Here is a 15,507-nt window from a genome sequence, read left to right on the forward strand (position 1 = left end):
TGCCACTGTACAGTCCTATGCAAAACAAAAGCGCCAAGCACCTCATTACAGCAAGAGGTTTTGTTTAAAAACAAGGACCTTACTTTCTGCTAATCCTCTGCTCTCCAATGGGTTCTAGACAAAACGTGAGGTATCGGATTTTGCATATAACCAGTAACGCGATGCTGTTAAACTCCTACTCTTCATGGCTTTACAAGCCCGACGCAAATCATTTGTTCCAGGATGCAATTTGGTAAAGAAGAGCTCAGCCCACAGATTATTTTAATGCAACGTTTGCCAAAGAAACAAAATCACGTTAAATAACATCACGTTGTAGACTTTTTCTTCTTAGGAGGGCCACAGGAAGTAAAACTAAGGACAGTATCTTTCTCCTCCTCCTCAGTTATTTTTTCTGGCTTTACATATTCAATAAATCTGTAGGCAGGAAATGCATTTCTACATATTATATTTTAGCCAACGGTGAATGCAAACCACAAGATATTATTTACATCCTTCTTCAGCTTCCAGTCCTTTCTGTGGCTTCAGTCTCCCAAGCATCACAACTATCGCAGATCTCAGGAAATTTTATAAAGTCGTCCCTAACGTCTCCGCAGATGTCCCCTTCTGAAGCTTCTGACAGCTTAACTAGCCAAAGAATCCCTCTCCTAGCTGAAATAACAGCCTTACTGTTTAACACAAAATATTCCAGGCCGCTATCCTGCCACAGAAACACATTATGAAATTCATAACTTGATTTGATAATACTTGAGTTTCTCAGAAAACAGTACAGAAGAAAAGCAGCATTCAGAGCATGTGCCGAGACGAACAAGAAACGTCAAGTATTTACCTCCAGCGCAGCCTCTCCCACTCTGTGTCCAGAAGTGTTACCCACAAAGGACGAGGCCTTTTGCTAAGCAAACTGGATCGGCTGCTTCTGGTAACTAAGCTGCCATACTCAGCTAGTTGTACTAACTCAGCCTATACTTCAGATCTGTCACAGTGGCAGGGTTCAAAGGGCAAGCACGGGAGCAGCCCTTCACCTAAACGTGTGAAAAGCAAGAGTGATGATAGCCCAGGCCTCAAAACACAGGTTTAAGGGCACCCAAGTTGGAAAAGGGCACGTGGAGCTGTTCCGGCAGAAAGCTCAGCCTCCCCGGCCAGCCAGCCCCCCAGGACGAGCAGAAGCGCCTATGGCTGTACCAGCAACACACCTTCAGCCACATACACTCTCAGCCTTTCCAGCTGACATTGAAAGGCAAAGGTGAAGACACTATAGCCACATTTTTCCTAAATAAAATTATTCAGTCATTTCAACTTGTTTCCCAGCTAAAAAAAAAAAAAAATTAAAAAAAAAAGAAGAAAAAATACCCCACAGCAGTACTTTATAATGTGAACTAATGGAAAATATAGCCATTTCACTCAAAACCAGTGAAGGAAACGCTTTCAAATTAAACTGGCATTTTTTAAAAAATCATCTTAAGCCATTAATTTCCTATAAGTTTTAGGTTCTGGTTTCTGTAACTTAAAAATAAGTTTAGGGTTCAGGAGGGGTTTTTGGTTTGGGGGACTGCTTTCTGTTGTTTGTCTCTCAACTACGTAACAAAACTCGCCTGAGGGGCTAAGAGTCTCTATGCCAAATTCCACCCAGAATTAATTTTAATGACCAACATTTTTAAACCCTGAAAACTGGAACCACTAATAAGCCCTTAACTTTGGTGGTGCTAGCAGATGCCACCCTATTATGTAATTTTTAAAGCAAAAAAACATCTTCTAGCAAAAGCATTTTAATGAAGGTTCTATTAACTAGTCTCCTGGTACTGGGATAAGTCCCCTGGAATGTAACAGAAAAGCTTTCGTAGCTGGTTTGAGGTTTTACTTCTGGAGAAGAGCTGTGTACCACATTCATGCCTGCTTTGGGACCTCCACTGGGACCCACCAGCAAGCTCTTTTCTCCTCCGTGTCCATTCCTCTGTAAACCACCCCCTGGCAAGAAAAAGAAGAAACCGTTTCACCTCTCCTTCATCTTACCAGATAAACAGCTGGAGGAAGGTCCAACGTAACTACCACACGATTGCTTCAAGCCCAACTGCAGGCTCCAGCCCTAAGACAAGCTGAATGGATCTGTAATTGTTGTCCTTCCCGCATGTCTTTTGGATGCTGGCAGCATTAGAAAACCTCATTTCTAAGTGACAACATCAATAGATAGGGGAGAACTGTGCATGGGCAAAAGTTACAGGTACACACACACTAGGACAAGCCACATAAAACACTGTCTCACAATAAATGGCATCAAATTCAATGGCAACTGGTCGGGTCCATCACCCCCTTCACTCTCAGCGAGGGTTCAGCTACTGCTATGGCAACATCCTTATTAGATGGGATTTTTCTGGTATAAGGGGATGGCAGAAATCTTCATTGGATTTTCAGAGGGAGAATGAATGAAGGAGAGAACCATGACCAAGAAAGAGCAGGGGGGCTACCCTGTCATTCCCTCCTCTAGCAAGCAGCTAGCTTCCCTCTCTCCTCCCTTTTCAGCAGCCATGATGCAGAGCCTCAAGACAGCCTGCACCCACAGCCCATTATGGGTCAGGAACTGGCACCTGTGGCTTGGTCTTTCCTTACAACTCCCATCTCCCACACCCCTGCAGGGAGAGAGCAACTTCCGAGTGGTGTTCTCTTGCATTCCTGCTTTTTTCAAGGCAAGAAGATCAAGAGCTGTGAGGGAACCACTCCACATTTTCAAAAGACAAGATGATACATTTGACAACTATGCATTTAAACATTATTCTTTCAGGAACATTTACTTTTATCAGACAGCAGGCCACATTAATCTCAGTTTTAATAACTACCCTATCTTTATCAAACAAGTCTTGAGGTCCAGGAACAGGAGTTAACTGCTACATCCTCTTCCTTAGGTATGCACCTAATTTGTTTAACCGTTAAGTGCTATTTTGGAGAGAGAATGAGAGGACCTAGCCACAGGCTGACCTCCTGTGTGGGAATTTGCCTGCGTGGAGTCAGCAACGCATGCTTCTGGGGCTCAACAGGCTGGATTGCTACAACATTACGTACACAGAGCTATACTGGAGAATCAGATACTTCTGCTAGTGCAAATGCATGTGCTTGCTGAGAGGTGTTAGCCAAAGAAAGCAGATTACATCTGCTCTCCAAAGGCTGAACTGGCTCCCGGTTCACTTCCGGATGCCATTCCAAATGTTGATTTACAAAGCTGTATGGTACACGACCAGAGCCAAGGCTACTGTAGAGAGGATCTCTCTTTCCATGTGTGGTATGGCAGAGAGGCCACTTCTGCTTACAGCTCTAGGAATCGGCTTCAGAGAAAATGGAGAGCCAGGTTCCCTCAGCTTTGTGCCTTCATCTACAGTCAGGTCTGGGTCCCTTTCCAGAGGAACCCAGATGCAGTATGCACCCACCCTTCTATCTGCAGAGGTTTGATCCGAAGCCTGAGACAGTGAGGTAGCTGAAACCCAGTCAGTCCCAGGTAGCAATCCATTAAGAGACCAAGTGTTCTTACTGGCATACATGTTCACAGATTTGGAAAGGCAAAATAGTGGAAAGTAAAAAAAAAAAAAGGGGCAACAAAGTATAAAGCACTTCAGTTTGAAGGAGCAATCCTTCTTCAATCCATGGCATTCTCTGAGCTCATCTATTTGGCAGGTTCACATTAATACGATCCAGAAAGCTCAAACCAGTGACAGAAATAGGGTGTTCATTATTAAGCCAAACGTAGACACCCAGATAATGCCTAGCTGGAGCTCTTCTGCCAAGCAGTATGCCTACCTACTGCATCCCTGCTCAGAGCAGCCCATATGACGTCTACCATCCAGACTTCTAGGTTGAGCAACAAACTTGAAAAAAAAAAAAAGGGAGGGAAAATAATAAAAAACCCCAAGCAGCCCACACTTCTGTTACTCTGCATTTTCTCCAAGTCTAAAAATTGGTAGAGTGTATGACAGGTCCACCTCATTTTTCTTAATGATGTTTTTATTATTCTTTCACTCAATTAAAACAGAAATGGATATTGCATCTTCTGACTGTATAATTGTTATTGTAATCTGTTTTCGATCACTGCTTGGGAAATGGGTCCAAAACAACATAAACTATCCACAGCCTCAGAATGCAAGTCATTTTCTTTTACTACGATACTTAAAGAGACATCTATCATGTTGCTCTGCTAGCATGTTCGTATTATGGCAAAAAAGTTATTTGTAAGTTGGGAAAAGACATTACCAAAATCACCTTTTACTCCAAAGTATTGTATAACTCATAATTTATAACTACATTTCTTAATAACCATTCAAAATAATAAGGCTGGAAATTGTGCACATCTAATTTTAATATATAAATAATGGAAATGCATATAAACCAAAATATGCTCAAAATATGAATTTATATTACTTTCAAAAAATAGTCTGGTTATAGTTTTGAAAATGACATGCTTCATTTCCAATATACGCCTGTCAGCTAAATTTATGACAAAACACTCTCTGTGAGTTTAGATTACCAGGATGGTAAATACTTCTGTGTGAGTTGCCTCACTTATCTGAAGTTTCCGTCCAAGCGCAGACAAAGTCAGCAACTTCTGGCGAGCGAAGTGTCGGCGATGCACAAGCAAAGACAGGCTAATCCAGCCACTTCTCAACGTTACACAAATAGAAATAGATCACCCGAGCCAGAGAGCGAGCGAGCCACAAGTAACCTTGTGGCTGTAGGCAGCGATACAAATCATGGTTTCTGAAACAAGAAACTCCCCTTGTGACATTTCTTGCCAGATTTAGTACTTTTGAAAAGGTTTGCTGTCAATAGAGTGTCTTTTCATCTCAGCGTGTGTCTTTGCAGAACAAATGAGGAGGGAGCATATTTAAGTGGGAGACATTTCTCCTGCACTCTGAAAATGCAGTGGGCGTACGGCTATCTCAAGAGATGCAGCAGCTTCATATAAAATACAGTCTGACAGGTTATTTTTATTAATCTTTTTCTGAGCTTTCTTACCTTGCTGACACCGCCACTAACAAGGTACAGTTGTGCTCAGACGGTTTAATATTGCACGTCCGTCAGACACAAGGACACACAGAGAAAAATGCCTGAAAATTTTTACTATTAGCCAGGTGATTTTCTATTTAGAAAACAAATCCCATGCTTAAACTCTCACCTAGGGCTACCTGTCTCTTATTTTCAAGGTCTTTCTGCTCCCTTCATGCAGCTTCTACAAATAATGACAATCTTCTCTTTTTCCTAACATCGCTGTATGTAACACCAATGATCATTCAGCTTTTGCCAGGGAATTTTATATATATCTTGAGTTCAGATACAAGATCGCTGTTCTAGCACCCGGCTTACAACACTAGTAATGCAGGGCTCACACCCTGTCTTCTAAGCAATCCTGTAAATTATTTGTGTAGCCTTACTCCAAGCAGAAAGGAAAGAGGTTTTATGTAAGTCCGCAGACACTAGCAGCATCAATGTTCACATCTTTAAAAATCAGAGTAAGAATTACACTTTAAAAAAAATAAAAGAATAATAATGTTCCCAACATCATTTCTAAGGGTTTCACAATGACAGCAGCCTTAAAATGCTAATGTTTGTAAATCTTTGGGGGATGTCAGCAAAACTAGTAGAGTATTCAAAAAGAAAAATAAACAAGCGAAACAAAAAAACCCAGCTTGAAATACTAGTTTATGTTTCTCTAAAATTAAGGAAATAAAGTTGGAAATATGAAACGTTTTTCCCTTACTAATACTTGGATGGCTGCAAATGAAGCCAGGGGACAAAGTACGCACAACAGCTGCAATATGTGCTTTTGTACAGAGTGTAGGAACTCTGACAAAAAAAATCATTCCTAACTATAGGACTGTGACAACATGGACAACTCACTGCCTGAGAACACATCGCACATTAAAGCAGTCAACGCTTGCAAATGGCCACAAGAACCTCATCTAGACAGGCTAGAAATCCCCACCGAATTAAAGAGCAAGGCGTTCTTCTGGCTTTCGTACCACTGATCAATGTAAACTCATTTGTATGTCACCCCGCGGCAGAGCTGTCGCTGACGAGCATTCTCAACAACTACTGAGCTTGGTGGAGGGCAATTTTTAATTTATTTTTTATTTTTTTTTAGGATGGCTAGAGGCTAGAAAACATTTCTCAAAAGCCATCAAATACTCCGCTGCCTCTTGTCTGCTGTGACTGTTTCTTACATCTGCGTTAGCGAGACCGACGCATCTGACCCAGGACATTTCGTACAGGAGGAACCAGTGATGAGACAATTTTTTCAGGGTTCAGACAGCTCATCAGTTCCTCGTTCAACACAGCGGGCTGGTTTCAAAACCACTCTGAGCTTCCAAAGGAGAGGACGCTCCTTTGGTAGTTACAGAGTCTGGATCAGGCACAGGTTATCTTGAACAAACCCCCATCGTATCAATTCAAACGGACAGGGTAATACTGAAAAACCAGGCCTTTAATCCCAAAACACAGCAGTAGTTACTAATTTAACTAAATTATGATGAGGGATGGTAATTAAAGGCCTAACTTATCTACGCCTTGCAATTTGGGATTCGAAATAAAATCTTCCCAAGTTTTACAGATTTTCAGTTATTTTGAAAAGTTTAAAAATAAGATTTAAAAGCAGGTTGGGGAGTGCTCAATCACAAAAATAAGAATTTTCCTAAACAGGTCACACAGCTGTTTGGCAAACATAAATACATGACTGCAGTAAAACTGCCTTCGCTTTACATCATCAGAGGTGTCATAGTGTATTTCCATCTTCTGTGTCAATGCGAGTGACAAAAACCTTACTGGCCAGAGCGTTTTACTCGAAGCTCCGAATCACTGTTGTGGCCATTTTCCTCCCCATTCTACACAGACAGCTTTAAGGAAAACAGCAATAATGGAAAGTAACTGCAAAATCAAACGTTCAAACTAGCATCTCCATAAAAAGTATGACACTCAAAAACGTGTAAAGCTATTTTAGAGTAGGTGATGCCACCTGAAAGTCTGTACAGATTTTAAGTATGACATAGCTGTCTGTTGAAATGATGACTTGATTACAATTGCATTATGCCAGGGTTTGGGGCTTTTTTTCTACTTTTAAATCTAGAGAAAACATTCAGTACAGTAAAATAATGTAAATAGAATGTAAAGCTAACCCCCAAAACTAAGTATTTAGGAAAGAAATCTTTAAACCTCCCCTTTAAGTGTTTATTCATAGCAACAGCAGTTTAATACTGGTTTTCTTCCTTCAGTGTCTGAATCCTTCATTTAAATTCTGAGTGCGAAATATGTCACTCCTCAATTTTTCTTGAAAATCTGCTTCCTCACTGGCATCTTTGTAGTTTTGATATGATTTGGCCACCTTCTTCAGGCATAATAACAATTCCAGGGAGTCACGGACAGAATCACCTTAACAGGGGCTTTCAAACAATCACCCTAGAAATAACTGAGAGCAAACCTGCTCTGTTCTATCCTAGTGAACCTAAGGAAAAGCAGGACCCAATTTGTAAAGCGGAGGCAAAGAATTAATGCTGAGTTTTCCAAAGATGTTGGTTTCTCTTCCTTAGCTTTGGTTCATGGAGAAAATAATAGCATCCAGTTAACTAACATGGCCATGGGCATGGGGTGGGGAGGAAGTGAGGAGATGAAACACTTAAGAACTGCTGCGGGAAAAAATAAAATCTGACTACAGCTAATCTTAAATCTTCAATTCAAAATTGTCGGTGGCTTTCTGCAGATGCAACTTAAGAGTCCCAAAATTACTCTAAACATCGAATTATGCCTAGGTCACCAAATGGGTGGATACCCTATATTCCCTTTAATGCGTATGTTCAATTGCACGTATAGTTTAACCAACTGTGTCTTTATTATAATAACAGACCAAGTACTGAAAACACATAAAGAAAGGCTATTTTTCCACCTCAGCAAAAATGCAGCTGATATACTACGTGACCCTGCAGGAGTGACTGCTCTGTTTATTCTATTTACATGACAGGATCTGATTGGAAAGGGGGGTGGGGGTGGAAATCAGCAAAAAGACCAGAAACTCATTTTTAACCATCAGTCATGAAGAAGAAATCACTGCCTTGCTTTTCTCACTGTTCCTGTTAAATTAGATGTCTCTTCCTCATTAGTAATCAGAAACGTGTAAAATCCAAGCATTTACATTTCCTCATAACTCCTGCTACGTTGTATCAAAGTACAAGGCAACATTTTCCAACTCTTCTGCCACTGAAAAAGCATAAAATACGTTCACATACTGCTGGTTCCTGAACTGCCACAGATCTGCGGCTCTCGTGCTTCTGCATCTCGCTGCCTTTAATTCTTTCAGAGAGCTACGGACTTCTCCCAGGCATCGGGAAGACATTCTGCCCCTGGGATCTAGGCAGGGAGACTATCTAAAACTTAGACTTTCACTTTACTCCCTTCGTAAGACCGAGCGAAACACGCTTCCTCGCTCCGCTCAGATGCCAGTTGGAGCTTAACGTTAGCCAACCGCTCAGAGCGGAGGAGCAAATTTGATCAAGCTGCACTCCTCCGTCAGCACCGAAGTGGATTTTCTCACCAGTGGAGTACTTTAAACCCATGTAAAAGATGTCAGAGGTAGCACGAACTCTACCACGTTTTTGCAGGAATATTTAGAATGGATTTGGACAAACAGCTCTTTAACCACCCTCGGTCGGCATTTCTTTCGCCCCAGAGATCTATTAAAACAGATTTCTAACTACACCTAAGCAGACAAGACCGTGACAGATCCGAACTTTATGGTGCTTACAGCAATTAGCAGCAGCGCTCCAAAGAGTCACTGGATCCATGTTGCTGGTACATCTGACTTTGTACGAGCACAGTAACCACAGCTACTGATTAACATCCTGAGCATACAATTTAGTTTGAAATGTCTGAAAGTTTTCTCCTCCATTAATATTCTGTAAATTAAATCACACATTTTAACAGTTAAATGAATGAGAATGCATTACTATCAGACCACACCAAACTAATCTAACCAGCAAATTTTTGCAACCCTTTCTTTCCCCAAATCTGAACGTGTGTCTTGGCTCTGTTTTGGTTCTATGCTTCTATTTCAGCAAAACCAAACTTCAGAACAGCTCATCCTGCCTACCGGTATTTTAAGTCGCACACAGAGGCTTTGTATACTTATTTGCTGTGCTTTTCAAAACCAACGCATACACATACACATGCACACACACATGCACATCCACACATATGCAAACAGGTTCACGAATTGCAATCAACAATTTTGTAAATATAAGTTGCCGAGCCATTAATCATCCCCCTTTTTTTTTTTTAATCCTTATGGAGTGAATTACTAACTGAGAGGAGACGCCAATTCTAGTAAGTGAATGTTACCCAACAGGGATATAAAGCTGTCAACACCATAGTGCTCTTGCTTGCTCTAAACTCTCTCCCAGGCTTCCTATGTTTTTTAAAGCGATATTAGCCTTTTTTTCCCAGAGACCTTTATAAAACCTGCCTGTCCTGAAGACCTGAGCACTTGTGTTTTAGTGTACACAGTTTTCAAAACGGTCTGGTTAGATAACTGCCGAAACATTTTAGAAAGCAGTGGGTTAGTTAGTCAGGCAAACCAAAATTGGACTCTAACACATTGGACTGACGCTAACAACATCGTAAACAGTACTGAAACTTTTAAATCCCCTATTAAACACAACCTTTAAGACGCCGTTTATCTTTTTAGTGACCTTCACCAGTTTATTATCACTGCTGTAATGGCCCTTTGAATTAAGTACATTCAGGTTAAGAATTAAAAAAGTGGAGTCGTACGGCAAAATTTCTCATGAGAACAACTGGTTTTCTGCCTGCACTACAAAAGCTTATTTTAAAGCCCTTTTTCACTCATAAATCTAGACAGAAACCTAAAAATACCTACAGGACTATCATATTTCTCTATTTCTCAGGGAAGTCACTGGAAAAATAATTGTAGCAAACACCACGATTATAAAACTTGTTACCAAAGGTCATCAGTCTCATCACAGCACCAGTTAGTTAGGAGCTTATTGCTCTGTTCACAGGGATTAAGTTCAGAACCAGGGATTATTACGCCAAAAAGCCACTCGACAAGTAGGAAGGAATTTCAGCATTTACATCTCTCAGGCCCAAAATGAGATGAAAAAAAGAACTGCTAGCATCTGTCTTTGCTTTCAAAACCTACAGAGACACTTTATAGAATAAAAATCTAAATAAAATAAAAACCAAATCGGTCTCTAGTTTCCAGTAGAGTATTTAATTTTTTTTTTCCCAAATGAAGTTTATATTCAGTAAATATTAGTGCTTTATTAAAGCTTGAAAAATAAACTGAAAGAATAAACTCGTAGACTGACAACTGAAGTCTTAGATGTTGTTTCACTACAACTTTCACTAGTTTCCTTTTTACCAAACACTAGGAACACTACTAAAAGAGCCTTTATTAATATTTATTTGAAGAGAAGTTCAATACTGACTTGCCAGTATATGAACAGCAAGCCTCTCCACGAACATCTACAGCTGCATTTCACAACTCACAAAAAAAGGACTAACACCGCAGTGACCACTGCAAACACAGAGACTTCTGGAAATACCTAAACCAGTGCCATCCCTGTTCAGAAGATCACTTGGGTCACACTGGTTCTTAAAGATCAAACTTGAAAAAGAAGAGAGGAAGAATATATCTGGAGATTAGCTATGTTGATTTATCTTGAGAGCATTTCCAGGAGGGAAAAAAAAATTAAATCAATTTTAAACAGCACCATTATCTTATTAAAAAAATCTGACTTAACTGATTTAGTATTGAGTATTATAGAACCTAGGTAAGTATTTAGACAAGAATAATTTTCTTCTTGGTTTCAGTATCAATAAGGAGTAATGAATAAACTTTATTATGAATAGCCTAAAACCAGAGATTGAGACTGTTTAAAGAACAGCAGCTATGGAAAAAAAAAATACTCCTGCATTTCCTATTCCCCCACACTTTTACACTTCAGTCTACACCAACTTTATAAATGAGCTGACAAGTAATGAATGAAAATGTAAGCCCTTAAAAGTTCGCTTTCAGAAATTAGAGTCTTTGTCTTAAGTGAAAGAAATCTCCCCTAATTTAACAGGCCAGATTCAAGCTGAACCAACAATATAACTATAAAATTCTCTTGGATTTCTCTTGGCTAAGACAGCTGCAATTAGAAAGCAACATATATATTCCAAAACATTTAAAACCTTCCTTTAAAATGTATTTCTATAAATGCCCCAAAGAAAAGGATTTCAGCTCAAGCTCTAACACTTCTCTTTAAAATCAAGCAGCTATAACGCCTCAGTTTTGAGAAAGGCATCCAAAACTAAGCATATTTTTATATGATTAGCTTTTTTTTTTAATTATTCAATAAATTATTTCTCCACTAATTTGTTACATGGAATAGCAATACAAGTCTTTCACTGCAAAGCTGTTTCTTCTTTTCCCATACGTTAGAAGAACACAGAGAAGAGGCTTACAAAACAGACATATAGTCATCCAAGAAACATAAAGAACTAGTGAGATCTCTTACCCTTCATTATGTATACAAATGAATCCTACATTTTTAAAATAAAGTAAAACCTGCAGTCCCTTAGCAAACTCCAGTAATTAGGAAACCTATTGAGCCAGAGGTCTGAAACAAGCATCTAATGGCAAAAACGCTAAATAAACCTCGCGTAATAGAGTCATGTGACGACCATATCAAACTATCTCCTGAAATGCCATTTACACCAACTTTTTGTGTATAAACAACTACATTTGTATGTTACCACTCTGCACGTTTGAAAACACAAACACAGAGAGGTGTTTGGTTTTTTAAACAAGTAGAAGTTATTTGTGGCCTATCCTGCATTATTTTGCTGGAGACATCTGGCTAATGCCAAGACTTTTAAAGGTATTTTTCCTCACACGAGGCTGTCCTGCGTTTACTGTGGCAGTACCAGGATTAAGATGAAGAGAAGAGGGCGTTTAGGAGAACTGGCTGGAAAGTTTAGTTGCTTGGATGAAAACGGGGGGAGAAAGAAAGAAAGAAGGAAAGAAAACTACGCGTGTCGCTTACACGTGCTGTGAACACAAAACTGACCACCAACCAGACAGCAGAGTAACTGTGGAAGTTGAAGTGTTCTAGAGAGTTGAGGGAACGCTGCAAAACCAACGCTCGGTCAGCGTGCCCGGAAGAGCCGAACCTCGCACACGATTTGCCCTGTCCTCTTTTACAACTGCTACAATACGGTAGTTGCGGAAAGGAGGGGAAAAAGCTGCCCTAAACGCAAACAGAAACGCTACTTTCTGAGCCCTGGAGCCCCGTTCTGAGCCGTGGCGGCGAGTGCCACTCACCCAACTCCCGTGCCCCCACCTGCCGGGCCGCCCGCACCCAAGCCGGAGGTGATGCCCTCTTTTGTTGGCGCTGCCCGGGCCCGCCGCCCCGGCCGCCGCCGTGCCCTGCGGGAGCCGCCGGCAACACGCGGGGAATGCCCGCGGGCGGCCACGGCGGAGACCCGCCAGTCCTCAGGCGGCAAGCGCGGAGAGCCGGACCCAGCCCTGCCCCAGCTGCCCTCCGGCAGGATTAGGCCCGGCTTTTGTGAGCCGCCTTGCAGGAGCCCGGGCCTAGGGGTGGCCTCGTCAGGCGGGAGGGAGGGAGGCCGGCCTTCCCACGAGCGAGTTCCGCACGCCGCGCAGCCCTCGGCACAAGTACCCCGCGGACCCCTGACACCGCAGAGGTGCCGGGCAGCTGAGCGCCCTGCAGCAAAGCGGGCGGCAGCCCGGCAGCCGCCACACGAACCTGCCGGCACCTCCGCCCGCGATGCCGACCCGCCCGCCGAACGCGGACAGCGGAGCCGCCGGGCCGGGGCTGCCGCCACGAGCGCGGCCGCACAGTTACCTCCCACGGGCTTGGGGACGGTGCCGTTGGGCCTCCCGCGGGTGCCCATGGGGCTGCCGTTCTGCTCCAGCCTGGCCACCTTCCCGGGGGGGGGCCCTTTGACATCGGGGCTGCCGCTGCCTCTGTCAGGGCTGTCCCGCAGGCACGGGCTCTCGCTCCTCCGCTCCATGCTCGGAGACGCGGCTCCCGCTGGCAGGTCGCAGTAGAAGGCGCACGGACCTAGGGCGAGAGAAACAAGGGGCGCTTCAGCTGCCGCCGGACCGCGCCGCCGCCCGGCACCGAGCCCCCGAGCCCGCGCCCCCGCAACGCGTCCCCCTGGCAGCTCGGCCCAACGAAGCCGACGAGCGCCGGCCGGGCGCGATGCCGGCCCGCTCCCGCCGCCGGCCCCGCCGAAAGCGAGCGGTTTAGCCCCCGACTCGACTATCTTACCCGTCCGGCCTGCGGGCCCGCCGCGGCGGAGACGCGGGTCCCGCCAGCCGGCACCAACCTGCCGCGGGCGGGGGCCGGCAGCGCTACACCCCGGTCCCCATCGCGCCGGGCAGGCCGGCGGGCCGGCAGCCCACCCGCACGCCGCAGCCAGGTGCTGCGCCCCGGGTCCGACCTCGGCCCGCCCCCGGGGACCGCGGGGAAGAGGCTGCCGGTCCGGGAGGCCCCGCTGGCACGGCCCCCCGCGCGGGCCAGCTGTGCGGCCACGGAGTAGCCGGCTGCTGGCGAGGAAGCCTCTAGCGAGCGGCTCCCGGGAGCTGCCGCCGTACTTACTGCTTATAGCCTGTCTGTAAGTTGGCTGAGTTGGGCTCTGTCCATGGATCAGAAGTAGAGAATCCAGGGTGGAAAGTTTTCTTGTTTCCTCCTCTCACGCCGCTTTCTTTCCTTCTACTCCTTCCCCCCACCCCCAGCCCCCTCCTTGCCCTTGTCCGGGGGTGCCAAGGTGGTGGGGCCGGGGCGGCTGCCCGAGGCTGCAGGGGCCAGACCCCCTTCCCGGAGGGTCCCGGGTGGCGAGCAGAGCGGGGAGATCGGGGCGGGGGGGCGGGGGGCCGCCGGCTGCGGCGCGGAGGAGAGGGGAGAGGGAGCCGACTTCTCACACCTTCAGCGGAGAAAATCAATACCCGGGGAGACGGGGGGAGGAGAAGAGGAGGGAGCGCCGCTCTCCCGGGCTCCGCGGCGGCGGCGGGTGCCTGGCGGCGCGGGGAAGCGGCGGCGGCGGCCCCCGGTGTGTCACTTTCAATCACTCCCTCCTCTGCCAGCGACAGCAGCGGCAGGAGGGACTCGCCACAGAGAGCGGAGAAACGGTTATTAGTTGCGTTGAGTCATCGAGGCAGAGTGAGTCCTTTTTGGGGTTGTCCTTGGTTTCGGGTTTGGCGTGCGTGTGTGTGTATGTGTGTGTGTATGTGTGTGTGTATGTGTGTGTGTGTGTGTGCCTGTCTGTCTGCGCGGCGTTCCCGTCCCAGGGCTGTGCATCCCAAACATCGCCACCCCTCCTCGCCTCCGACACCCCTCCCCCTCCCCGCCCCCCCGCAAAAATCAAGAGTCGGTGCTATCTCGGGATCGGGCGCAGACGGGCGCGCAGCAGCCCACCTCCTGCCGGCCTGGCCCGCCCCGCGCTGCCCCAGCCCGGCCGGCCCCGCTGCGCGCAAGGGTGGGAGGCAGAGACCCACCTGGCAGGAAATGAAACACCGATAAATAAATAATACATCTCGCACACGAAAAGCGAGCGCGATGCCGCACGGAGGGAGGGAGAGAGAGAGGGAGGAGGGCGGGTCGGGTGGGGAAGGGGAAGCGCGGCAGGACGAGGTGGGGATGACAAGGGGGACACAGGGCAGAAGGGCGCAAGGACAGGGGCAGTCGGACTGGGGGAGGGCCGAGGGGGAAGGAGAGGAGGAGGAGCCGGGAGAAGAAGGGGAAGGGGGTGGGGGGGTGAAATAGGGGAAGCCGGAGTTGGGAAACCGGACCGACTGGGGAGGAGCAAAGCTGCCACCGGCATCCAGTCCAGGAGCCCGGCTCGGTCCGACGAAGCCGGTGGGGCCTCGCCGCCTCCTGCCACCCGGGTCCCCTCTGGGGAGCCGACCGACGGCAGGGACCCTCCCGCAGCCTCTCCCTGGAGGGGAGAGGCAACAATAACTTTTCGCGGTGCGGCGGGGGCTGCAGCCCCGAGGGCCGATCGCGATTCCTCCGGGGCTCCGAGAGCGGGCGGGCGGCCCGGCTCCAGGTAGGGCCCCGCAGCCGCCCTCCTCTCCTGCCTGGCTCCAGGCAGTTACCGGGCTGGCCCTGAATAATTGATGGCGGGGGCCGGGAGGAGGTGAGAAGCGACGGGGAAGCGCTGCTGCTGCCGCCGCTAAATTATTTAATAGCGGAGCTCCGGGTAGGGCATGACAGCGCTGGCTAAGTGCAGCCAGCAGTGAGGGGAAGGCTCCCGCAGGGAAGTCGCAGCGAGGCGGGATCGGGCCCCTCGCCGGTCCCGGGGGAGTCAGCGGTCGCCCGGCAGGCAGTCACCTCTCCCTTGGGTGCAAGGTGCACCCGCGACTCTCCCCCCGGCGGGGCCGCCGGCGAAGCGGACGCTCCCCCCCGGCGGGGCCATGCCCGGCGGCGCGCCCCGAGGGCTCGCAGCGCCCCCTGCCCG

General features: G+C 46.7%; 1 protein-coding gene across 1 annotated transcript in view; it reads right to left on the reverse strand.

Moving 5' to 3' along the window:
* Nucleotides 1-13,388, reverse strand: part of SATB2 (SATB homeobox 2) — a gene marked incomplete at its 3' end in the record, with an annotated part of 126,641 nt that extends 113,253 nt beyond the window's left edge. Inside the window, exons 1-2 of the mRNA XM_084264786.1 lie at nucleotides 13,320-13,388; nucleotides 12,891-13,109 (exon numbers count right to left, since the gene is read on the reverse strand). Of these exons, the coding sequence (XP_084120912.1) occupies nucleotides 12,891-13,059 (169 nt within the window). The 5' untranslated portion in view covers nucleotides 13,060-13,109; nucleotides 13,320-13,388. The remainder of the gene's footprint in view (nucleotides 1-12,890; nucleotides 13,110-13,319) is intronic.
* Nucleotides 13,389-15,507: the final 2,119 nt, after the last annotated feature.

This window comes from Gallinula chloropus (assembly GCF_964237585.1).
Source record: "Gallinula chloropus genome assembly, chromosome: 5".
Taxonomy (NCBI): Eukaryota; Metazoa; Chordata; class Aves; order Gruiformes; family Rallidae; genus Gallinula; species Gallinula chloropus.